The following is a 26,173-nucleotide window of genomic DNA, read 5'->3' on the forward strand; positions in this document are numbered from 1 at the left end:
CCCATCAGACTCACAGCAGATCTCTCAGCAGAAACCCTACAGGCCAGAAGAGAGTGGGGGCCGATATTCAACATCCTTAAAGAAAAGAACTTTCAACCTAGAATTTCATATCCAGCCAAACTAAGCTTCATAAGTGAAGGAAAAATAAAATCCTTTGTGAACAAGCAAGTACTCACAGATTTCATCACCACCAGACCAGCTTTACAAGAGCTCCTGAAGGAGACACTACACATAGAAAAAAACAACCAGCACCAGCCACTCCAAAAACGCACGAAATGGTAAAGAGCAGCAACACAATGAAGAATCTCCATCAACCAACGGGCAAAACAGCCAGCTAGCATCAAAATGACAGGACCAAACTCACACATAACAATATTAACCCTAAATGTAAATGGACTAAATGCCCCAATCAAAAGACACAGACTGGCAAATTGGATAAAAAGCCAAAACCCATCAGTGTGCTGTATCCAGGAAACCCACCTCACATGCAAGGATACACAAAGGCTCAAAATAAAGGGATGGAGGAAGATTTACCAAGCAAATGGAGAGCAAAAAAAAGCAGGAGTTGCAATTCTCATCTCTGATAAAATAGACTTTAAAGCAACAAAGATCAAAAGAGACAAAGAAGGACATTACATAATGGTAAAAGGATCAATACAACAAGAAGAGCTAACGATCCTAAATATATATGCACCTAATACAGGAGCACCCAGATACATAAGGCAAGTTCTTAAAGACTTACAAAGAGACATAGACTCCCACACATTAATACTGGGAGACTTCAACACACCATTGTCAATATTAGACAGATCAACGAGACAGAAAATTAATAAGGATATCCAGGACTTGAACTCAGACCTGGAACAAGCAAACCTAATAGATATTTACAGAACTCTCCAGCCCAAATCCAGAGAATATACATTCTTCTCAGCACCACATCACACCTACTCTAAAACTGACCACATAATTGGAAGTAAATCACTCCTCAGCAAATGCAAAAGAACAGAAACCATAACAAACAGTCTCTCAGACCACAGTGCAATCAAGTTAGAACTCAGAATTCAGAAGCCCACCCAGAACCGCACATCCTCATGGAAACTGAACAACTTTCTCCTGAATGTTGACTGGATAAACACTGAAATGAAGGCAGAAATAAAGATGTTCTTCGAAACCAACGAGAATGAAGACACCACATACCAGAATCTCTGGGACACATTTAAAGCAGTCTCTAGAGGAAAATATATAGCAATAAGTGCCCACATGAGAAGAAAGGAGAGAACTAAAATTGACACCCTATCATCAAAATTGAAAGAGCTAGAGGAGCAAGATCAAAAAAACTCAAAACCTAGCAGAAGACAAGAAATAACTAAGATCAAAGCAGAAATGAAGGAGATAGAGACACGAAAAACCCTACAAAAAATCAATAAATCCAGGAGCTGGTTTTTTGAAAAGATCAACAAAATAGACAGACCACTAGCCAAACTAATAAAAAAGAAAAGAGAGAATAACCAAATAGATGCAATAAAAAATGATAAAGGGGATATCACCACAGATGCCACAGAAATTCAAACCATCATCAGAGATTATTACAAACAACTCTATGCACATAAATTAGAAAACCTGGAAGAAATGGATAAATTCCTGGACAGTAGTCTCCTCCCATGCCTAAACCAGGAAGAAGTTGAAACCCTGAATAGACCAATAACAAGGTCTGAAGTCGAGGCAGCAATTAAGAGCCTACCACCCAAAAAAAGCCCAGGCCCAGATGGTCTCACAGCCGAATTCTACCAGACATACAAAGAGGAACTGGTACCATTCCTACTGAAACTATTCCAAATAATCCAAAAAGAGGGAATCCTTCCCAAATCATTTTATGAGACCAACATCATCCTAATACCAAAACCCGGCAGAGACTCAACAAGAAAAGAAAACTACAGGCCAATATCCATGATGAACATAGATGCAAAAATCTTCAATAAAATACTGGCAAGTCGATTACAACAGCACATCAAAAAGCTTATCCACCATGATCAAGTAGGATTCATCCCGGGGATGCAAGGCTGGTTCAATATACGCAAGTCTATAAATGTAATTCACCACATAAACAGAACCAAAGACAAAAACCACATGATTATCTCAATTGATGCAGAGAAGGCCTTCGACAAAATTCAACAGCCCTTTATGCTAAAAACCCTCAATAAACTAGGTATCGATGGAACGTATCTCAAAATAATAAAAGCTATTTATGACAAACCGACAGCCAATATCATACTGAATGGGCAAAAACTGGAAGCATTCCCTTTGAAATCCGGCACTAGACAAGGATGCCCTCTCTCACCACTCCTATTCAATATAGTACTGGAAGTTCTAGCCAGAGCAATCAGGCAAGAAAAAGAAATAAAGGGTATTCAATTAGGAAAGGAGGAAGTCAAATTGTCTCTATTTGCAGACGACATGATTGTATACCTAGAAGACCCTATCACCTCAGCCCAAAATCTCCTGAAACTGATAAGCAACTTCAGCAAAGTCTCAGGATACAAAATCAATGTGCAAAAATCACAAGCATTCCTATACACCAATAACAGACTTAAAGAGAGCCACATCAAGAACGAACTGCCATTCACAATTGCTACAAAGAGAATAAAATACCTAGGAATACAACTAACAAGGAACGTAAAGGACCTCTTCAAGGAGAACTACAAATCACTGCTCAACGAAATAAGAGAGGACACAAACAGATGGAGAAACATTCCATGTTCATGGTTAGGAAGAATTAATATCGTGAAAATGGCCATACTGCCCAAAGTAATTTACAGATTCAACGCTATCCCCATCAAGCTACCAATGACCTTCCTCACAGAACTGGAAAAAATCACCTTAAACTTCATATGGAACCAAAAGAGAGCCCGCATAGCCAAGTCAATTCTAAGCAAAAAGAACAAAGCAGGAGGCATCACACTACCGGACTTCAAACTCTACTACAAGGCTACAGTAATCAAAACAGCATGGTACTGGTACCAAAACAGAGATATAGACCAATGGAACAGAACAGAGACGTCGGAGGCGACACAACATATCTACAACCACCTGATCTTTGACAAACCTGAAAAAAACAATCAATGGGGAAAGGATTCCATGTTCAATAAGTGGTGTTGGGAAAACTGGCTAGCCATATGCAGAAAGCAGAAACTGGACCCCTTCCTGACACCTTACACTAAAATTGACTCCAGATGGATTAAAGACTTAAACATAAGACGTAACACCATAAAAACACTAGAAGGAAACCTAGGCAAAACCATTCAGGACATAGGCGTAGGCAAGGACTTTATGACCAAAACACCGAAAGCATTGGCAACAAAAGCCAAAATAGACAAATGGGACCTAATCAAACTCCACAGCTTTTGCACGGCAAAAGAAACAGTCAATAGAGTGAATCGGCAACCAACAGAATGGGAAAAAATTTTTGCAGCCTACCCGTCTGACAAAGGGCTGATATCCAGAATTTACAATGAACTAAAAAAGATTTACAAGAAAAAAACAAACAAGCCCATTCAAAAATGGGCGAAGGATATGAACAGATACTTTACAAAAGAAGACATACATGAGGCCAACAAACATATGAAAAAATGCTCATCATCACTGGTCATTAGAGAAATGCAAATCAAAACTACATTGAGATACCATCTCACGCCAGTTAGAATGGCGATCATTAAAAAATCTGGAGACAACAGATGCTGGAGAGGATGTGGAGAAATAGGAACACTTTTACACTGTTGGTGGGAGTGTAAATTAGTTCAACCACTGTGGAAAACAGTGTGGCGATTCCTCAAGGACCTAGAAATAGAAATTCCATTTGACCCAGCAATCCCATTACTGGGCATATATCCAAAGGATTATAAATCGTTCTACTATAAGGACACATGCACACGAATGTTCATTGCAGCACAGTTTACAATAGCAAAGACCTGGAACCAGCCCAAATGCCCATCGATGATAGACTGGACAGGAAAAATGTGGCACATATACACCATGGAATATTATGCAGCCATTAAAAAGGAGGAGTTCACATCCTTCGTAGGGACATGGATGAACCTGGAAAACATCATTCTCAGCAAACTGACACAAGAACACAAAATCAAACACCACATGTTCTCACTCATAGGCGGGTGTTGAACAAGGAGAACACATGGACACAGGGAGGGGAGCACTATACACGGGGGTCTGTTGGGGGGAGGGGGGATAGTGGGGGGGAGGGGAGGTGGGGAGGGATAGCATGGGGAGAAATGCCAGATATAGGTGAAGGGGAGGGAGGCAGCAAATCATACTGCCAGGTGTGCACCTGTGCAACAACCTTGCATGTTCTTCACATGTACCCCAAAACCTAAAATGCAATAAAAAAAAAAAAAATTATAATATTTAAAAAAATATTAAAAATATATATTTTAAAAATATTTAAAAATACTCTTTCATCCAAAAGAGGGCAGGAAAGGAGGATCAAAAGGGAACAAAGGAGACTAGCCAAAAACAAACACCAAGATGTCAGACTTAAACATAATCACATTACATGTAAATGGTCTAAACATCTTAAAAGAGACTTTTTTATAGACTAGAGCAAAAAGCAACATTTATCTATATTCTGTTATCTGAAATAAAACTTTAAACAAAGACATTCCAAATTAAAAGAATGAAAAAGATATACTATACCAAAAAGCTTAAGAAAGCTACCACAGTGCTGGCCAGGAACGGTAGCTCATGCCAGTAGTCCCAGCACTTTGGGAGGCTGAGGTGGGCAGAGTGCTTGAGCTCAGAAGGTCGAGACCAGCCTGGGCAACATGAAGAAACCCACTCTTTACCAAAAACACAAAAAATTAGCCAGGTGTGGTGGTGCATGTGTGTGGTCCCAGTTACTTGGAACACTAAGGTAGGAGATTACTTGAGCCTAAGAGGCAGAGGTTGCAGTGAGCCATGACTGTGCCACTGAACTCCAACCTGGGTGACAGAGTAAGACCCCCTTCTCAAAACAAAACAAAAAAGAAACTTTCCATGGCTATATTAGTATCATACAAAGTAAACCCCAAGACAAAGAGGATTACCAGAGATAAAGAAGCATTTCATAATGACCAAAAGGTCAATTCATCAATAAGATCTAACAACCAACATTGGCCAAGATATGGAGCGAGTAACCTGAATTCTCATACCCTGTTGGTGGTAATGCAAAATGGTAAACTATTTTGGAAACTTTGGCAGAAAAAACACATATCTACCCTATGACGCAACAATTCCACTTTTATGTAACTATCCAAAAGAAATAAAACATATGTCCAGAAAAGACCTTGTATGAGGATGTTCATTGCAGCTTTTTTCATAATATTCCAAAACTGGACACAAACTAAATGTCTATCAATAGTAGAATGAATAAACAAACTAGTCAGTTCATACAATGGAATATTATTCAGCAAAAACACAGGACTGCCTAATGATACACTGAACGACATGAGTAAATAGAAGAATGAATAAACAAACTAGTCAATTCATACAATGCAATATTACTCAGCAAAAAGACAGGACTGTCTAATGACACATTGAACATGAGTAAATCTTAAAAACATTACGCTGAATGGAATAAGCTGGATATAAAATATTTAGACTGGTCAGTGACTATATATATGTTAAATGGATACATATACCCATGTTTTATATATATGTTAAAATTCACTTGACTGTACACTTAGGACCTGTACATTGTACTGTACATAAATTACTCCTTAATAAAAATGGGATAAAAAATTAAATAAAATTGAGAGAGGCTGATATGGGTTGGCTGAGTCCCCACCCAAATTTCATCTCGAACTTTAATACCCACATATTGGGGGAGGGACCTAGTGGGAAGTGATTGGATCATGGGGGCAGTTTCCTCCATGCTGTTCTCGTGACAGTGAGTTCTCACAAGATCTGGTTATTTCATCTTGAACTGTAATCCCCACATGTTGTAATCCCTTCAGGAGGAAACTGGTGGGAAGTGACTGGATCATGGGGACAGTTTCCCCTGTGCTGTTCTGATAGTGAGTTCTCAAGAGATCTGGTTATTTAATTTAAGTGTCTGGCATTTCCCCTGCTTGCTCTCTCTCCCTCCTGCCACCATGTAAGATGTGCCTTGCTTCCCTTTCACCGTCCCCGGTGACTGTAAGTTTCTTGAGGCCTACCCAGCCATGCGGAACTGTGAGTCAATTACGCCTCTTATGTTTATAAATTACCCAGTCTCAGGTAGTATCATTATGGCAGTGTGAGAATGGGCTAATACAGAGATGCATGAGGTATTCTTTCTTTAAAGAAATTGGTGCTGGGCGCAGTGGCTCACGCCTGTAATCCTAGCACTTTGGGAGGCCGAGGTGGGTGGATCACCTGAGGTCAGGAGTTCAAGACCAGGCTGGCCATCATGGTGAAACCCCAACTTTAAAAAAAAAAAAAAAAAAAAGAAAGAAAATGGTGATATTTTTATTTCTCAACAACCGTAACATTGAGTTAAAGAAAGGTTAAAGAGAAAGAGAAGAATGATAGACAGCAGCATTTTAACTCTTTTAACAAAAAGTCTGTTTCCCTCCCTATTCTTCTTTTTGTCTGCAAATAACAACAAAGAACATGGTTCTTGATTGTGCACCGCATAAACAAAATAATATCTGACAACTACTCTTTAGAGTAGACTGGTTTTTTGTCTTAATACTAGCTATTGAACTAAAAAGATGGAGCACAGTGAGTCGCAAAGTAGACATGCAAGTTTCCTTGCAGGGAATGATACACTACATGGCCTTTAGTGCTGACATCAACTCTAGAGGTTTTTTTTTTTTTCTACAACATAATTTTTTTAGGAGCAATACAATAGTTTGGGACAAAAATATACATTATGGAAAAGAATTGAAAAGTGAGCAGCAAGACTACTATATGAGAGTTTTTTCTTCTACAAAACTGGAGACCACAGCATTCAAATCCATAACAAACTGACCTCTTCTTGATTCACATCCTAAATACAGAACTCAAAACTATCAGGTCTTAAATGCTAGGTGTTTATCTACTGATTTACTTTTTATAATGATCATATTTAGTATTCATGAGTAAGAGTAATTTCAGGAAATAGCATTTTTCCATGATGGTATTTTAACAATCGGTTTCTTTTTCTTTTTTTTCTTTTCTTTTCTTTTTTTTTTTTTTTAAGACAGGGTCTTGCTATGTCACCCAGGCTGGAGTGCACTGGTGTGATCTCAGCTCACTGCAACCTCTGCCTCCCGGGCTTGAGTGATCCTCGCACCTCAGCCTCCCGAGTAGCTGGGACTACAGGTGTGAGCCCAACTAATTTTTTTGCATTTTTTTTTGTAGAGCTGGGATTTTGCCATGTTGCCCAGGGTGGTCTTGAACCCCTGGCCTCAAGTGATTCACCCACCCCAGGGCCCCAGCCTCCCAAAGTACTGGGGTTACAGGTGTGAGCTACCATGCCAGACCCACACTCTGTTTCTTAAGTAAGGAAAAGTTTTAGATATCAAGAATCCTTCAAAGATTTTTAGATAGCTTTGAATTTGTGCTTTAAATGTAAAAATATTAAAAGTTTTTGATGGAAATATTTCCATCTCTGCTTTGTTAAACAGAATTCACCCTGGTTCTTCATTCTGTCAACAAACATCTACTGAGTGCTATTGGTTATTAAGTGCTTGGTTTCATGAAAGATTAGTAAGACCCAGACTTTCCCTTCAGGAGTTTAGTCAAATAGGGAGACAAGCCTGATAACATAAACAACCATAATATGGAATTATGTTCAAAAGATTAACTTTTAGGGAAAAGAGGTGGTAGCAAGGAAGTCTTCCTGCTTTCTACTGCAGCAGATAATCCTTCCTGACAGTTGTGTAAATAATTTGGGGTCAGGGGCTCTCTTTTATGCTTAGTTTAAAATAGCTGTAACACCTAAGCCCAAGGGTGTGCCTCATGAAGGTGGCACTGAATTGCATAAGTGAATTGCAGGGAATACTACCTGTCAGGCTTTGTTCTAAGAACTAGAAAGAGAAAAGGGAACTCCTTACCCCTATACGGCTCAGACAGCTAGGCAAAGAAATAATTTTAAAAGCAATGTAACGAGTTCTGTAATAGAGGTAAAATCAGAATGCCAAGGGAGCAGAGGGAGCTGAGGCTTGAAAGAATCATAAGAATATGCCAGGCAGAAAAGGTATTCAAGATGAAAGGAAGAACTGATGCAAAGATGTGGAGTGTAAACATGCAAGGCATTTTCGAGACAATGGAAGCAGCAGGAAGAAACTAAGTTGAGTATAAGTGCTGCATGTGAGGGCAGAGTAATGCACCATGAAGAAAGGCAAACTTGAAGAAGTCAGTGGCAGGAACCAGACTAAGGTTTGTCTATGTCATCCTAAAAAATCTGCGCACACACGTATACATGTATAATAGAGAAAGATAATTAAAGCAGGATGGGTATGTTGGCTTACACCTGTAATCCCAGCACTTTGAGAGGCCAACACAGGCGAATCACCTGAGGTCAGGAGTTCGAGACCAGCCTGGCCAACATGGTGAAATCCCGTCTCTACCAAAAATACAAAAATTAGCCAATGTGATAGCACGTGCCTGTAATCTCAGCTACTCAGGAGGCTGAGGCAGAAGAACTGCTTGAACCCGTGAGGCAAAGGTTGCAGTGAGCTGAGATCAGATGGCACCACTGCACTCCAGCCTGGGCAACAAAGTGAGACTCTGTCTCAAAAACCGAAAAATTAAATTAAAAAAAAAGAAAAGAAAGAAAGACAAAGCACATGGATCAAATCTTAACAATGGTTGACATTATACTGGATGAAGTACATATGTGAAATTTTGCTACTATTTTTGATACTTTGAAATTATTTAAAGATAAACATTTAAAATAAAATAAACAAAATAAAAATAAATAAGGGTAATCCCCATCCCAACATTCAGCTTCTTTCATTACTTACTCTGGAAGCTTTCTGGGACATCACAAACATCCAACTGTGACCACTGGCTGAATTCAAAGGTGAAACTGTTATTAACTCGACAGACATAAAAGCCTGCATCTTTTACATGCACTGCATTAAAAATAAGTTCTGATGTATTTCCATTTGGAATCTGTGAAAGAATCAATAAGAGAATTGCAGTGGATGATTCATCAAAAACACACCTTATAAAATACGCTGTACAAAATCTGTGAGTTCAGTATGGAGCTTTCCAAGTGTAACTTCACCCCCGCCCCTGAGTTCTAAAATACTTCTGAGTTAAAAACAGTAACACTTTGAGTTATTTAGGACTGAAGTATTATAAATCCAGTCTTTTACGAATCCATTAACCAGAGAGTTAAGTTGGCCCCCAAACATCTTCTAAAGGCTCACTAACAGAAAACTAGCTGATCTGTCATTTAAGTCATCATTTGAGTACTGAAAGTATCATTAAGTACTGAAAGAATATAAAACTCTAACACGAGTTTAGCAGTACTGAAAGAATCTAAAACTGTAACATTAATGAGTTTAGCAGTTTATATGTTTGTACAACATACAAACACCACAGGGGCTTATAGAAAACACAGAGAATTAGGCCTGGCTATTGCTTTCAGCTCTGACCACATTAGCTGGGAGATGGGTAAGTTATTTTACCTTGAGAACCCATCTCCTGATCTGCCAAATTCTGTAAGAGGATAGACTGCTTAACCGAACAATATCCAATCTCTTTCAAGGTCTAGACAGAGAAGGGCTATGGAAAGCATATCAATGAGACAGTAAAAGAGGGGACCACCATCCACAGGCCCCACCTCCAATACTAAGGTTTCTTTTATTACTGCTTTTATTGCTCCCAGCAATTTATCAGCTACACCCAACTTCGGCACATTGCCCAGGGCTTACTCAAGTGCCTCATTACAACAACTCCCTTGTAAAGAACAGGTCAATCTGAGGATTTAAAATCTGAAATACTCCCAAATTCAAAACTCTTTGAGAACCTCCATGATGCTCACTGGAACATTTCAGATTGGGATGCTGAACTTTTAAGTATACAGTGCAAATATTTCAGCACCCCAAAAAATCCAAAATCTGAAACATTTCCGGTCCCAAGCTTTTCAGATAAGGGATATTCAACCTGTATTTTAACAAGCTCACCCCTCCCTCTCCAAACCCCAAGTAACTGAACTCTACTCTCTCCCCTCTCAGTACCTACACCAAAGCAAGAGTATTTTGCTGAAGATGTGACAACTGGGACTACAGGCTGCTCTTAGAACTGCCTGACAATCCTACTGTATTGTCCTAAATGTGCTTTCCTTCTAGACTACTGATGTATATGCTCTCCTCAAACCTCCTGTAATGCTACGTCTCTCAGGCACTGACTTCAGATAGAAGTTATCTCCTTTTCCTGCCAACAAATCACAAACCTATCCATGTCTGTACCTTTTTATAATTGCTCTGTTCCCTCCTGTTAAAATGAAGATGCATCTTCTTAACAAAGGCTACTTGGGCTAAAGATGTGAGGGGGACCCAAGTAGAACTCCAGAGTTGGTATGAAGAGTATATTAAACTGAAGACATCTGGGATTCAACAGATGCAGAAAGAAGTCTTCTCAGGCTTCCTTTATCTGACCCAAGACAGAAAGTTCTGGGAAATGAGGCTGCCATAAATTCCCTCTTGGGGGACTTTATGATCACGATAAAGAGGAGACACCACTGGTGCCTGCATGAATGAACATTACCACAAACTTTGCTATCTCCCCTTGTTCTTCTCTCCCCTTTGTCTTTCCTGAAGAAACCCATTCATTCTTCTCATAGGGTCCCTGCCTTTCCCTACTAAATTAGGCGTATAACTTAACCAGTCAGCAAGCTACCCTTTCTGTAGGCTCTTGTATGCACACAAATAAGCTTTTTCTCTGTTAATCTGTCTTCTGTCAGTTAATCTGCGCGCCCCAGGCATGGAACCTAAGAAAGTAGAGGAAAAGTTATTCCCTTCCCAACAATCCCATCCTCTCTGACCTCACTTCTGAAATTTTCTCTCTTTGCTTCAGCATATGTTTTACTGTATCAGACTAAAAAGCATGCTCTAGTACTTTCTATCTTAAATAAACCAAAAACCCTAACAAACCTCTCTTGATCCTATGCTCTCTCAGCGGGACTGAAGAAGCTGGCCATCCATCTTTACTTTGTTAGACTTTTATACCATCCTTTCTTGGCTAGCTTCCCATCTCTCTGGCAGACTCTTCTTATTCTCTTCACTGGTGCCTCCTCCACTACATAAATCTCAATGTTGTCTCCCCAGATATTCAAATGGCCTAGCTGATTCATTTGGACATGTACTAGGCATCTGAAACGTAACACGTCTAAAGCCACACTTTTGATTTTTCCCCCAAATCTATTCCTCTTCAATCTTCAACCCCTCAGTATATAACGTATCTCAGATGCTCATGTGGAAAGCCTAGGGTTCATCCTTGATTTCTTTCTTCTCCCCATGCTCTACATCTAATCTGTTAGCTGGGTTGACTATCTCTAAAACGCACACTGAATTACACACTGTGATCCACCTCCTCTGCTCTGCCCTAGTCCACACTACTGCTACTTCCAGTCAAGCACAGGAAGACAACTGGTCATCTTGCTGTTCTCTGCTTTCTTCAAGCAGCAAGTTCACGTTTTAAAAACATGTTACTTCCCTTGCTTAAAACCTTTGGTAGCTTCTCATACTATGTCGCCACCCTGTTGAATTTCCTCATAGCTCTTAACTCACACGAATTGACAGTACTTGCTCTGTCCCCACTGGCGTGAAAGCTCTTTGAGGGCAGAGACCTTATGGTCGCTGCTATATCATCATGCCTAGAACATGGCCTGGCACAAAACAGGTGCTCAACAAGCACTTGTTAAGTAACATCTACAATACACTTATGATCATAAGAGTGGTTCGACAAAACTTGACTCGCTAAGTTTTAAGATCCATTACAACTCTTCAAATCTAAGATGCATTTTCCATCCCCTACATTTCTACCTTTCTTCAATCAGGACATATTTTACAAATGATATACTTAATGTGGTAGGTTTATTCCATGGTGTCCCCTCAAAGGGCATTTATTAAAATGAAAGTAACTTTGCAATTGAGAAAATATGATTAAAAAAATACCTTTAGTTACCATCTTTCAAGAGCCTAGGCATGTAAAACATCCTCTCTCCTTAATTCTCACAACCTCTGATGATAGGAATTCACATGGCTAATAATGGTAGTCAGGGTTCCAACACAGACCTATCTAGTGCCAAAGCTACAAGCAATCTTTTTACAATATTCCACAGTTGTTCTGTCTTACCTCTGTGTAACAGATGACTATAAGACCACAGAATTCTCCTATAGTATGAGGCAATGCAATTCAAGGAAAAGTCATTCTCAGAACAGTTTTTATTTAGTTTCAGATTTGCAAAGGGAGACATGGCATCCAGTATGGAAGAAAGCTGAATTACTATGACTAACAGAGTGAAAAGAATATGGACTTTCAAGGTAGTGTGGAGATGGGAGGAGGGCAGATAGGGATGAGGGAATGGAAGAGAAAAGCCCACAGAAGTGGGACACAACACGGGCAGCCTGCCCACTGAGAAATCCCCAGTGCAGGATGGCTCAAGGAACTCTGAAGAAAAGAGAATTCTAAGATGTTATTTTAAATTTTTTGTTGGGTGCTGCAGGGATCCAATCACTCCACAAAAGGAATAAATGGCCCATTCTGCCAACCCAAATTTTACTTCAGGATCTACCACAAGGTCCTAAATCTTCTGATACCAATAAAACAGTCATGTGGAATTAAAAAAAAAAAAAAGCATATTAATTTTCCATATAGCCTTGAAAATCTTTTAAAGATTTTTGGATGGAACATAATCTGTTGTAAAGAGTTTTGTATATTCAAGAAAGTACTGGTGATGTCTCACACTTGCTAACACTGTTGCCCTAAGTAATCTCTATTTTCCACAATTTTTAGAGTGAAGAATTGATTTCATTATTGTTTACAATGTTTTCATGAGACAATTCTGGAACTGTCTTAGCAAACTAATGATTATTGAATATTGCAGTAATAACCTAGCGATGTCTATCAGACTCTTTTACCAAACTGTTAAAACTACATTTAGGACAACAATGTTAATTAATTCTCTGTCATTCTCTCTCCTTATAACAGAAGAATTAAAAGACATATTTTAAAAAATTACCTCTTTATTCATTTTAAACCACTGATATTGTACAAAAGGATGTCCAGTTGCCCGGCAACACAGTTTCACAAACTGTCCAGCCAAGACTGCCTTTGACTCTGGGTTTACAGTAATCTTTATTCCTAAAAAAAAGAAAAAAAGAAAAAAAATTAAAGTCACAAAAGAGGGATTTTCCTTGTTTATACATCTGAAACCAAAAACTGAAACATTTTACAAATAACTTGCATATTTATCTTTGTCACAAATCACTCATTCACATCTCCTTTTCAATCAGATTTATAGTTTGTGAGTTGCAGGCTTTGTAAAATCAGAGGAAAGAAACTTACTTGCAGAAGACTTTGATCTATTGTACTTCCCCCATGATTGGGTGGGGGAGAAAATTATTTACCACATTTCTTCAATTTTTAGAAGCTTTTTTCCTGCATTCTAACACTTCTGAAATCAGGATGCACCTTATAACAATGCCTGTCAGGCAACAGTCGAAGGGTAGTTCTCAGTGTCAGCTCATGGACATACCTGGTCATAAATGCTCATATGGCTGCCACATCAATTGAGTTACATGCACTGTTAGTATTACAAGTGTTAAGTTGCAATGCCTGCTGTGGTCTGAATGTGTGCCCCCAAATTCATGTGCTGGAAACTGAATGCCCAATGTAACAATGTTGGGAGGTAGGGCCTAGAGGGAGGCTCTACTCTCGTGAATGAATTAATGCTGCTGTAGTAAGGGGGTTTGCAGGAGTGGGTTCTCTCTCTTTTCTACCATGTGAGAACACTGAAAGAAAGCCTTCACCAGAAGCTGGTTCTTTGATCATGGACTTCCGAGGCTCCAGAACTGTGAGAAACAGATGTGTGTTTTTAAAAAATTACCCAATCTGTGGTACTCTATCACAGCAGCATGCAATGGACAAAGACGACACCATTGAAAATGTCTTCAAATGACTGCACTTTTTTTTTTTTTTTTTTTTTTTTTTGAGGCGGAGTTTCACTCTTGTTACCCAGGCTGGAGTGCAATGGCGCGATCTCGGCTCACCGCAACCTCCGCCTCCTGGGTTCAGGCAATTCTCCTGCCTCAGCCTCCTGAGTAGCTGGGACTACAGGCACGCGCCACCGTGCCCAGCTAATTTTTTGTATTAGTAGAGACGGGGTTTCACCATGTTGACCAGGATGGTCTCGATCTCTTGACCTCGTGATCCACCCGCCTCGGCCTCCCAAAGTGCTGGGATTACAGGCTTGAGCCACCGCGCCCGGCCCAAATGACTGCATTCTTATTTAGCACTAAAATGAAAATGATTTTGGAAGAGAAGGACACAGAGCAGTGGGATACGTATTTGATATACCTGTGACACAAACATCTCTCCTTTGAGGAACAACTGCCAACACTGAAGCTTGGAAGACTTTTGACAGGAATTTGCAAGAAAATCCTAGAGTCAATAACGGAACACCCCTACTCCTTCTCTTGCCTCTCTCTCTCACTCACTCGCCCCAGGGAAGCACAGGACTGTGGCAGGAGGCCATTCAGGTAGCCCTGCAGAGAGGTCCAAGTGGTAAGTGTATTAGTTTATTTTCATGCTGCTGATAAAGACATACTCACGACTGGGCAATTTACAAAAGAAAGAGGTTTAGTAGACGTACAGTTCCACGTGACTAGGGAGGACTCACAATCATGGTGGAAGGTGAAAGGCATGTTTCACATGGCAGCAGACAGGAGAAGAGAGGTTGTGCAAGGAAATTCCCCCTTATAAAACCATCAGATCTCATGAGACTTATTTGCTATTACAAGAACAGCACGGGAAAGACCTGCCCCCACGATTCAATTACCTCTCTGGGTCCTCCCATAACACATGGGAATTCAAGATGAGACTTGGGTGGGGACACAGCCAAATCATATCACTATGGAAAGAAAGAGACCTCCCACCACAGCCAGTGAGGAAATGAGGTCTCTTGACAACACCTGTGAGCAAGCCATCTGAGAAGAGGATACTCCAACCCTGGGCAAACCTTCAGATTACTGCAGACCTGGCTGACAGTCTGACTGCTGCCTCATGAGACCCTCAGCCAGGACTACCCAGCTAGGCTATTCCTGGACTGCTATCGTCGGAAACTGTGTGAGATAATAAATAGTTGTTTTCACTTCTGACTTGGGTGTAATTTACTTATGCAGCAATAGATAACTGACATAAAAGAAACCAAAGATAGAAAAGCTTACATTTGCAAAAGTTGTAATACACAAAACTAGGTTTATACTTTTAGGAAGTAAAGAGAAATGATAATTCAAACTTAAAAAACTTAATTTCATGCACCTACTTTTCCTTTCCTTGTTTATACTAAATGTCATCTCATAACAGTATCTTTTTCTTCTACCACCCACCAACGCAAAGAAACAAAACAAGATTACAAGTAAAAAGGAAACAGAGTAAATAACAGTAATCTTAATACATCAAAGGTACTAAACTTTCTAGGAAAAAAATAATGTTCACGAAAGTCACAGCAGAAAGATGCTAAATAAAACCAAAATTAAAAATGGGTACATATTTATTAGATACCTATCACATTTGAGGGTCTCAAGAAACCCTAGAAAATCTTTAGTAAATATAGTAGAGCCTCTGAGAATTTTAAACTCTTGCCAAAGGAGAACATTCTATTTACTAATCCTTTATGTCAAGGCCAACTTGGTACAGGATGGATGAAGTTCAGAATTTTTCTGAAATCTGTGACACATGTTGGTAGGAAAGTTGGAAAACGGGATAAGCACTCTTGTTGAAGCCAGCAAATTCATAACACGGAATTTTAACATCCCCACATTTACCATTTATCTGCCAGGACAGTTTTATATCACAACTTTAAAATACAAAGATCCTGATTTCCCAGCTTTTGATATGATAGGAAAAAAAAACTGTTAACAGTGACAAAAGGGAACAAGTAATAAATCTGAAAAATATAGTTTTGGCTACCCTGGCTTTAAATTAGGACGTCCTATAGCCACCACAAACTTTGTACGTCCCAAATCCTTTCTGACGCAAAATCTACTTCTCTGCCAGTCCCCTACAGTTTGCCCATGTTAAAGATGGTAAACCAGGCTTACAGCCTACCACCATCCATCCGGCTACTCAGGACAAAATCTTTGCAGTTTTTAGCATCGTTCTTAAGGCCCTAGGATTTTCAGAATGGTAAATGAGCACTGGCTTCAACTTAAAGTTGTCAGCTGCATTAGCCCCTAACAAGGGAGTCAGCCAGGCACTGACTTCTCTCTAGCTATCAAAAATCTAGAGGGCACCTTCTTCCAATAGAAGGCTGTTTCATCTACATTGAAAAATCTGTTTATTATAGCCATTTTCTTTAATGATCTTAGCTAGATCTTTTTTTGTTTTTTCGTTTGGAGACAAAGTCTCACTCTGTCACCCAGGCTGGAGTACAGTGGTATGATCTCGGCTTACTGCAACCTCTGCCTCTCAGACTTAGGCGATTTTCTCACCTCAGCCTCCTGAGTGGCTGGGACCACAGGCAGGTGCCACCATGCCTGACTAATTTTTTGTAAAGATGGGGTTTCACCATGTTGCCCAGGCTGGTATCAAACTCCTAAGCTCAAGCAATTCTCCTGCCTTGGTCTCCCAGAGTGCTGGGATTACAGACGTGATCCACCATGGCTGGCATTAGCTAGATCTTCTGGCAGACTTGCGGCAGCTTCTCCACCAGTACTTGCTGCTTCACTTTGCACTTTTATGTTATGGTTTCCTTAACCTCATGAACCAACTTTTCTTTTGCAGTTTCCTTACCTCTCTCAGCCTTTATAGAAATGAGGAGAGTTAGGGCCTCACTCTGGATCAGGTTTTGGCTTAGGGGCATGCTGTGGCTGATTTGATCTATCCAGATGACTACAACTTTCTGCATCTCAGCAATCAGGCTGTTTTTGCCTTCTTATCATTCATGTGTTCACTGAAGTAGCATTTTTAATTACCTTCAAGAACTTTTCTTTTGCATTTGCAACTTGGTTAACTGGCACAAGAGGCATAGCTTTCAGCCTGTCTCAGCTTTTGATATGCCTTCCTCATTAAGTATACTCAATTCTAGCTTTTGATTTAAAGTGAGAGACGTGTGACTCTTCCTTTCACCTGAACACTCAGAGACCACTGTAGGGTTATTAATCAGCCGAATTTCAACATTGTTGTGTCTCACTGTTCTTTCACTTGAACAGTCAGAGACCAATGTAGGGTTATTAATCAGCCTAATTTCAAAACTGTTGCGTCTCAGAGAATAGGGAGGTGCAAAAAGGGAGGGGGAAGGGGGATAGGGAGGGAAAGGTGGGGGAAGAAAGACAGACAGAGACAGACAGAGAGAGAGAGAGAGGGAGGAATGGCTAATCGGTGGAGCAGTCGGAATACACATGACATTTATCAATTAGGCTTGCCTTCTTATATGGGCATAATTTGTGGTACTCCAAAACAATTATAATAGTTTTTTTTTTCCCTTTGTAATGCAAGGGCTCTTTATTGTCAGTGAGACCACCAGGCCAGATGAGCACTGAGCCTCCAGGGGGACCCCAGGCCCTCTTCGGAGGGAGAAGGGAAAGTGGGGTTTCAGGCCTCAGACTGGTCCTCAGCTCACACAGTAGCACGCAAATACAGAGCTAAAAACTTCCTAGATGTCTCCACTGAAAACCAGTCAGCCCAACACATTACACAGCCATCCTTGTTTTTTTTTTTTTTTTGGAGACGGAGTCTTGCTCTGTCACCCAGGCTGGAGTGTAGTGACATGATCTCGGCTCACTGCAACCTCTGTCTCCTGGGTTCAAGCGATTCTCCTGCCTCAGCCTCCTGAGTAGCTGGGATTATAGGCACGTGCCACCACACCTGGCTAATTTTTTGTATTTTTTTCAGTAGAGACAGGGTTTCACTGTGTTAGCCAGGATGGTCTTGATCTCCTGACCTCGTGATCCACCCACCTCGGCCTCCCAAAGTGCTGGGATTACAGGCATGAGCCACCGTGCCCAGTCCTACCTTCTTTTTGATCACTGCGAGACATCAAAAATGCGGAGAGAGGAGCTGGTATGATTCCACCCAGACCAAACTCTTGCCACACTTGTTAGAGGCCAGGTCTGTGGTGTTCAGCTGTAACACCAGGAAATGGAACACACATCTGTCTGTGCCCGTAGTCCGCACAACCATGGGCTGCTCTGAGATCTTGGTGTCGTTCCCATAGAGGAGCCAGGCCTGAGCCACGGCAATGCCAAAAGCAAACAGGATCATCTTTGCCCACAGCTGATCTGGCTGAAGGCTGTGTGGTTGTAAATTGGCTCTCTCCAGGAAGTGCAGGATATGGAGATGGGGTAAGGATAGCCCTCCCAGAAGTCTGTGTCATCTTTCACATCATAAACATTACATTCCTAAAGGTCAGCAGTGGGGGATATGGGATAGAAGGTCTCAAAAACATGATTTTTAGTAGCTTCAACCTCCTCTCTGGAGGAGATGGGGTGGGGGGAAGAGGATAGTTGGCACTCAGGATGGGCTCCACTAGAACCAAGACCCTACTTTGAAGAGACTCAATTCCAGGTGGTGGATAATGTGGAATTTTGGGCACAAATCTGCCTGGCCAGAGAAGGATGCCTGAGAATCTGAGACTTACACAACTGTATCAGACTGTACACAATGACTGGACAGCAGGCCTCTCTTCTGGGGATGTCCTCAGTACAGTGCCAGAGACAGGCATGAGAGACCAAATCCAGAAGACGCTCATCTTGGTTCTCTATGTGGTTCCTTGTATCAGAGTAAGGCTAAGTACTTTCTAAGGAAGGCATTTTATTAACTTGGCCTTGGTAAGCCAGAAGGCCTGCTTTACACCCCTGAGAAGGTGGCAACACTGGTGAAAGACGTAGCAGGCCTGATCTCTGTACAGTGGCTGCTCATGAATGGGGCTTGAGCATTACAACTTTGGGTGCTTCTAGCCAGGGCGCTAGGGTCATGAAAAGGGGGTGAGCAGAACTTTGGGTGTTTCTAGCCATGGTCTCAGGGCAGGAAGATCAGCGGTGGTATTCCAGGCATGAAGTACATCTTTCCCACAGAGGTGATGGGCTCCAGTCCAGGGATCTCATACACTCTATCCAGGCTCTGGCTTCCACATGGAGCACATGTCCCACTCACAGGCTCCACATCTTGGGGCCCAAAGCCCCAAGGCCCCAAAGGCTGAGCTGTATGGAGCCAGCCAGCGCTTGCCTAGTGGGCCTCAGTGCCAACACCATACTGATTTGGTCTTCTTAAGATTGCCACTTGGATGCCACCAATCACCACACACCAACAATCACAAGAGTAACATCAAAGATCACCAATGACAGATCACATGACAAATATAATGAAAAAGTCTGATTGTAAGAATTACCAAAGCATGACACAGAGATATGAAGTAAGCACATGCTGTTGGAAAAATGGCACCAACAGACTTGCTAGACACGGGGTTGCTGCAAGCTTTTGATTTGTAAAAAATGAAGTATCCGCAAAGGGCAGTACAGTGAAGCATAATAAAACAAAGTGTGCCTGTACTTAAATAAAAACCCAAACTCCTTACCATGGCTTCAGAGCCCTCCATGAACTGCTCCCTTCCTTCGGTCCCTCCCGCTCTCAGGCTCACCAAGCTCCAGCTGTGTTGGGCCTCCTTCCTTTCACGAGTCAAGCTCTTTTCTGCCCTTCCACTCACCAGTCCTCCGCTGGGTTCTCCCCTCAGGTTCCACTCTGCCACCACCCCCCACCGCCACCCCACTGGCTTCCACTGTTCTACTGTTTCATGGTAGGTTCTTTCTTTTCTCATCATCCAGGTTTCTTACTAAAATATCACTAGCTTCTCTGGGAAATGTCTCCAAATTAGGTCTCCTCCCACCCCCCAGTTATCTATTATATTCATCTAGTTCAGTATCCTTCATTCTCTGAAATCCCTGTTTCTTACTGTCTATCTTAGGCACTAAAATAGAAGCTCCATGAGAACAAGGACCTTGATGGTCTTACTCACCAGTTCATTCGGCACTTAGAATTGTGCCCAGCATATAGCCGTGCAGTGGGAGTTAGTGGGTGTTCAATACGTGTTTGTTGAATGAATATACATAATAATAATAGAAATTACTACAGCAGCAAGTTACTGACTGCTTTAAATGCAGTAGGCATTTTTATCACTAACCTTTGAAATAACCACACAAGGTAGATACTAATTAGATCTATTTTACAACGAAAAAAAGGTACATAATTTGCAGAAAGTATCCCAAATTACTAAATTAAACTCTCCAAGACTAATATTTTATTTTCTTGGCTTTAACACCCTTATGTTTTGCTTTCTCAGTGATTCTTTGTTTTTTTGAGACAGGGTCTTGCTCTGTCACCCAGGCTGGAGTGCAGTGGCAAGATCAGGGCTCACTGCAGCTTCAACCTCCTGGGCTCAAGCCATCCTCTCACTTCAGCCCCCCAGCAGCTGGGACTACAAGCACACACCACCACACCCAGCTAATTTTTACATTTTTTGTAGAGACTGGGTTTTGCCACATTGCCCAGGCTGGTCTCGAACTCCTGGGTTCAAGCAATCCATCCCACCTCAGCCTCCCAAAGCACTGGGATTATAAAGTGAGCCACCACACCCAGCCTCTTGGTGATTCTCAATATATCTCCTGTGGTAATCCCGCCCTCTGCCACAGCAAGCCTATCTTACTGAGAAAGCGCATCACACAAAAAGCAATCCCTCACCAGAACACTGCTCATAAATATGCCATGGCAAATATTCTCTGCCATTATACAAGGATATAAGAGACAAGAATGATGGTAAGAGTTTTTCCCCTAGAGTATCTTACAAAGAAGTAGGTGACTACTGGAAAGGGGTTAAATGGCCAGGTTCTAAAAGTTATCCTTCCTTTGTGTGGGACATAAGATTAAGTGATTTTTAAAATTAGTATTATTTTTATATTTTGTAGAGACCGGTCTCATTATGTTGCCCAGGTTGGCCTAATAGGTTGCCCAGAACTCCTGGCCTTCCGGGGTCCTCCTGCCTCAACCTCCCAAAGTGTTGGGATTACAGGTGTGAGCCACCGTGCCCAGCCAAGACAAAGTGACTTTTAATGTACATTTAAATTCACAGTTTATAAGCCTGTCCTGCACCAACAGCTTTAGAAGTCTAGTCTTCAATAAGCAAGTGTGTGTGTCTGTGTGAGTGTGTGTGTGTATAAAATATATATACAATTTATTGCTTCAAAGACTGAGAATTGAAAGGCAAAATGTGATTTGGAAACCACCCCTGGTGAGTAGTAAAGAAAATGAGATGCAATACCTCCCATGTTTTAACCACACAAATTTCCTTCCTCCCACAAAGCCTTGTGTGACAGGGACCCATGGTCAAGCCTTAGCCACCCCAATGCAGCACCCATAGTGAGAAGGTGCTGAACAAAAATAAAAAAAAAGAATATGGTATAGTGCTATGTAGGATGTACGAAGGCATACAAATGAAAGTTCTATTTTAAACGGCGAACACAGCTTCCTGGCAAACAAGCATATTTTTCAGATAACATCTACAAAGAAGTCAGAGAGGTTACTTGATTTCCTGTAAGCCTGGGAGAATGTGACTAGGTACAATGGAACTAAGGATCGTGCTTTCAACACACACACACATGCAGATAAACAAGTACATGCCATTAAGCAACAAAACAAAAATTTAAAACCTCACTGGAATTACAAGAAAGATAAACTAGGATGATTTTTGACAAAAGGACACATCATAGCTCCCCTTGAAGTTATTCTGTCTCACAATGCATTCAAATGTTGATGTAGTTTATCAATAAATACTTTTTCCAGAAACAGATTTACTCCCTACAGTGAAGTGCATCTACTTTCAGAGGCCATGAAACAAAAAATGATTTTCATCAACTTCCATCTAAAACTTGTCCTCGAAGTTACTTTGCAATCTTCTATGCCATCACAGCCAAGTACCTACACACCCTACAGTGTGCCTGAATAAATATCATTCTTCTTCCTCTAACGATCTCCCAGACTACATAACCAAAGCAGGTCCATGTGTGTCCCTCCTACAGCATTATACAAAGTATGTCCACACGTTTCTCTCATGTGTCAACTGACATTTGTGTCAACTGTAGCTAAATCTAGTTTCCCACATCACAATCCTTATTCTGCCACATTGCCTGAGACTCCCCTCAACACTCCACACCCAGAAAGACATTCCTTCAGCCCTTTCTTTCCCTCTACTTCTTCCTTATCCTCATGCCCATCCATATCACCTTTTTCTCTTTCCACTTCTTGATATTTTTCTTTTAGGAATAATTGCCAACTTCTTGATGTTCATGAAATAAGAAAAGTCCCTTACAAATAAGATACAGTCTTTGAGTACTTTTTAAGTTGGCAAGAAGAAAAAAATTTAAGTCCCTGGGTCAAAGAGGCAACGGAGGTAATAATAATTCAGAACTAAGTTTCTTAATTCAGAAATTTCCTAGCATTATGGAAATGGCATTGAGTTCAAGTCAGGGTCGGCAGACCTGGTTTTTAATCCTCCCTTTGTCACTAACTGTGACTTTGGCCAAATGACAACTTCTGGAAATCTCATTTTCGGTGTAAATGTTTGCTGATTAAAATTTAAATGTTCACAATAGTACTGTTCTGTCGCTTCAAAGAATTATGAAGACAAAATGTGAAGTAAAGGTATTTCAGAAACTGAAGAATAATATTCAACAATCTTTGCACTTACTTTAGAGATAAAGTGATAAAAATTAATAGCCGAAACATAACAATGTGTATGTTACAACGGATCTGAGAAAAAATGATATGAAATAAAAAAGGAGTAGAGGCAAATGGAAAAGATGCTACTGAAGAGACAGCACATGACCCTGCCACAGACATCTCATAGGTACCCTCAGTGAGGCACCTTTCATATAAAGACTGAAATAAAACGGCAACATCGCAACACTGCAGCTGGAAAGAGACCTGGGATTCATCCTCATGAAACCCACATAAAGAATGCTAGTTCTCTCTAAACAGTTCCTATCGTTCAGTCTCTGCCCTCAGGTTAAGGGCATCAATTCCCCAGGCAACCATTTTGTGATGTGTGTAACTAGGACTGATGAATCCTATAATTCTACACTCACAATGTTTTCATTTAAAACAAAAGAAACAAATAGGCTGGGTGCTGTGGCTCATGCCTACAATCCCAGCACTTTGGGAGGCCGAGGTGGGCAGACTACCTGAGGTCAGGTGCTCGAGACCAGCCTGGCCAACATGGCGAAACCTTGTCTCTACTGAAAATATAAAAATCAGCTGGGTGTGGTGGTGTGCTCCTGTAATCCCAGCTACTCAGGAGGCTGAGGCAGGAGAATCGCTTGAACCCAGGAGGTTGCAGTGAGCCAAGATCGCGCCACTGCACTCCAGCCTGGGTGACAGGGTGAGATTCAAACAGCAAATACACAACACCACCAAAAGAAACAAAAGCACCCTTGAATTACATATCTAAGTCTATCTACATTTACCCATAATACAGATGTCAATACTGGTTGCTTTGGAATTAAGAGTCTTTGAAACTTAAAAATAAATAAAGATCTAAAAAAAATCATTACAGACCTTTGGTTCAAAACCATTTCAACATATTCATTTAAATCCCTTCTCCAATTCCCACTGAGATGAATAAAGGAGTAAAAGTAGGAAAACAATTTATTAGTGCTGGAAAACGGGATGAACACCATCCACACACAAAAACTAGAAATGATTTCTCTATCATATAATTCAAGTAAGACCAGATTGAGGGGCAATTTGGCCAACTCATGTGCTGTGGAAATGCTCGACAAGACAGAAAGCAACAGAAAGTAAACCTTGATCCTCTGAGGCTCCTTCAGAAAATATATATTAAATTATAATTCCAGAGTAAGTTTACACTCAGACTTCATGCTGAGTGACTGTTGAAACTGTATCCTCATCATGGAAACCGTTCTAGTTAGAGATGGATGGACACTGCCCTCGCTGTTTCTGGGCACCAAAACAAATCCAGAAAAGAAACTTGGTCAGTTTCTCAAAAGACAGAGAAACTCCACATCACATGACAGTTACCTCTTAGAGCTACCTCTGATTGTTGTTCCACCATCACCTGGAACAGAATATGGCAACGTAGGACTACAGTTTCTCTTTTAATAAAAATAAATCTAAAGTATCACCTTCTCCCTGCATTTAGACCCAAAAGGCCAGTTCAGAGGCTCACAGCATAACCCAAACCAGACTTCTCTCTAAGAACAGAGAAAAATCATTAGATTTTCTGTGGAATAAGAAGTAACGTCCTCCTACAAATAGTATTAATGCAAAAAAAGAGAAAACATTAGAATATTTCTATTTCGTATTTTCACTATGACTAAGAATATAGCAAAGCGGTAAAACTGGAGATCAGATAAACTCACTATACATATATATATATTTACAATTGTCTTGGATATGATCATTTACATATTTGTCTCCTCTACTAAACTATGATCGATCAGCAGGTGGAAACTATTGTTTTATTCATCTCTAAACTCACAGTACCTAGCATAATGCCTAGTATAGCAAAGGTATTGCAATACAGTAAACTTCATTGAATGCATGAGGCAAACCACCAATTAAGTATCAGAGCCTATATTTTTATATAATTACAATAGTTTTTATCCTCAACATCTATAAAAATATTAAAATTCTTCTCTATAATTCTTATATTTCTTTATTCTACTATCTATAGAGTAAGCTTAGATTATTCGTATTAAATGCAGATAGTAAGCTAACAAATTAATCACTTCTTCCTAAAATTACTGAGCTTTATTAGATCCCGAAATATTTCCTCTTAAATCAATAAGTAACATTCAAGCAACAACTGATTCCTAAGAATATTATATGGCTAACACGACATAAAACTTCACAGAAACAGTGCACAAGCAGTAACACAGAAACAGGCTGACAGCTCACACCTGTAATCCCAGCACTTTGGGAGGCCAGGGCAGTTGAATCACTTGAGCCCAGGAGTTTGAGACCAGCCTGGGCAACACAGCAAAACCCCACATCTACCAAAAATACAAAAATTAGCTGGGTATGGTGGTGCGTGCTTGTAGTCCCAGCTACTCGGGAGGCTGAGAGGGGAGGATTGCTTGAGCCTCGGGAGGCAGAGGTTGCGGTGAGCTAAGATCGCATCACTGCACTCCAGCTTGGGAGACAGAGCAAGATCCTTTCTCACAAAAAATTTAAAAAGTAAAATAAAACAAATATTTATCTACAGCTCACAAATGGACTGAAGAGAAAATTAAAAACAAAACAAAAAAAAAACTGCTTTCCTTTTCCTATTCTGTCCTCAAATGAAAAAAAGTCCTGTAAAATAATCTTGAAATAGCCTGTAAGCCAAATATCAGGATAATCTGTACTGGGAAACATTGATAGAAAAGTGCTAATCCTATTTGGAGAAAAACACGAAGAACAAAAATGGATTTTTCAAAGGAAGATTACTAATGTTTATTAGGGTGGCAGTTTATTAGTTGCTGGCTTATCAAAAATAAAAAAAAAATACTGCGTTATTTTTAAAATTCAGGCAAATTGTTACACCTAAAAAAATGTATGACTCAATTTCAGTCAAGCCCGGTTTCACATATGGGAACCTTAAAAATCCGAAACCCTACATCTCAGGCTAGTGATCACACCACAAATCATAGGAGATATGAGGCCCCTGTCATCGTATAGATGAAATTCAACACCGCATTATTTCACGTAGCTCCTATACCTCTTCAAGGTAGAGAATACTTAGGTTCATTTTATAGACTTGGCAACTAACAGTGACAGTAATTAAGCATAATTATTGAAAAAGAGAATGAAACACATGTTATATTTACTTCCCAGAAAGGTTTCCTAAGCTTTCAGAGTCCCTGGTATTCCATAAAGTATGAGAACTTAGTAAAGTAAGCAAAGTAGACTTTACTAAGTATAAGACTTTCCCTAAAGT

General features: G+C 40.5%; 1 protein-coding gene and 1 pseudogene across 2 annotated transcripts in view; both read right to left on the reverse strand.

Moving 5' to 3' along the window:
* MALT1 (MALT1 paracaspase) overlaps positions 1-26,173 on the reverse strand; it is a 95,616-nt gene that overhangs the window by 56,123 nt on the left and 13,320 nt on the right. For both annotated transcript variants that reach the window (XM_021672039.2, XM_021672038.2), the window contains exons 3-4: positions 13,208-13,329; positions 8,979-9,129 (exon numbers count right to left, since the gene is read on the reverse strand). In XM_021672039.2, the coding sequence (XP_021527714.2) occupies positions 8,979-9,129; positions 13,208-13,329 (273 nt within the window). The remainder of the gene's footprint in view (positions 1-8,978; positions 9,130-13,207; positions 13,330-26,173) is intronic.
* On the reverse strand, positions 13,897-20,002 carry LOC135276087 (uncharacterized; annotated as a pseudogene).

This window comes from Aotus nancymaae, unplaced genomic scaffold (genome assembly GCF_030222135.1).
Source record: "Aotus nancymaae isolate 86718 unplaced genomic scaffold, 86718_ANA_hifiasm-v0.15.2.pri h1tg000020l, whole genome shotgun sequence".
In the NCBI taxonomy this organism is placed as follows: Eukaryota; Metazoa; Chordata; class Mammalia; order Primates; family Aotidae; genus Aotus; species Aotus nancymaae.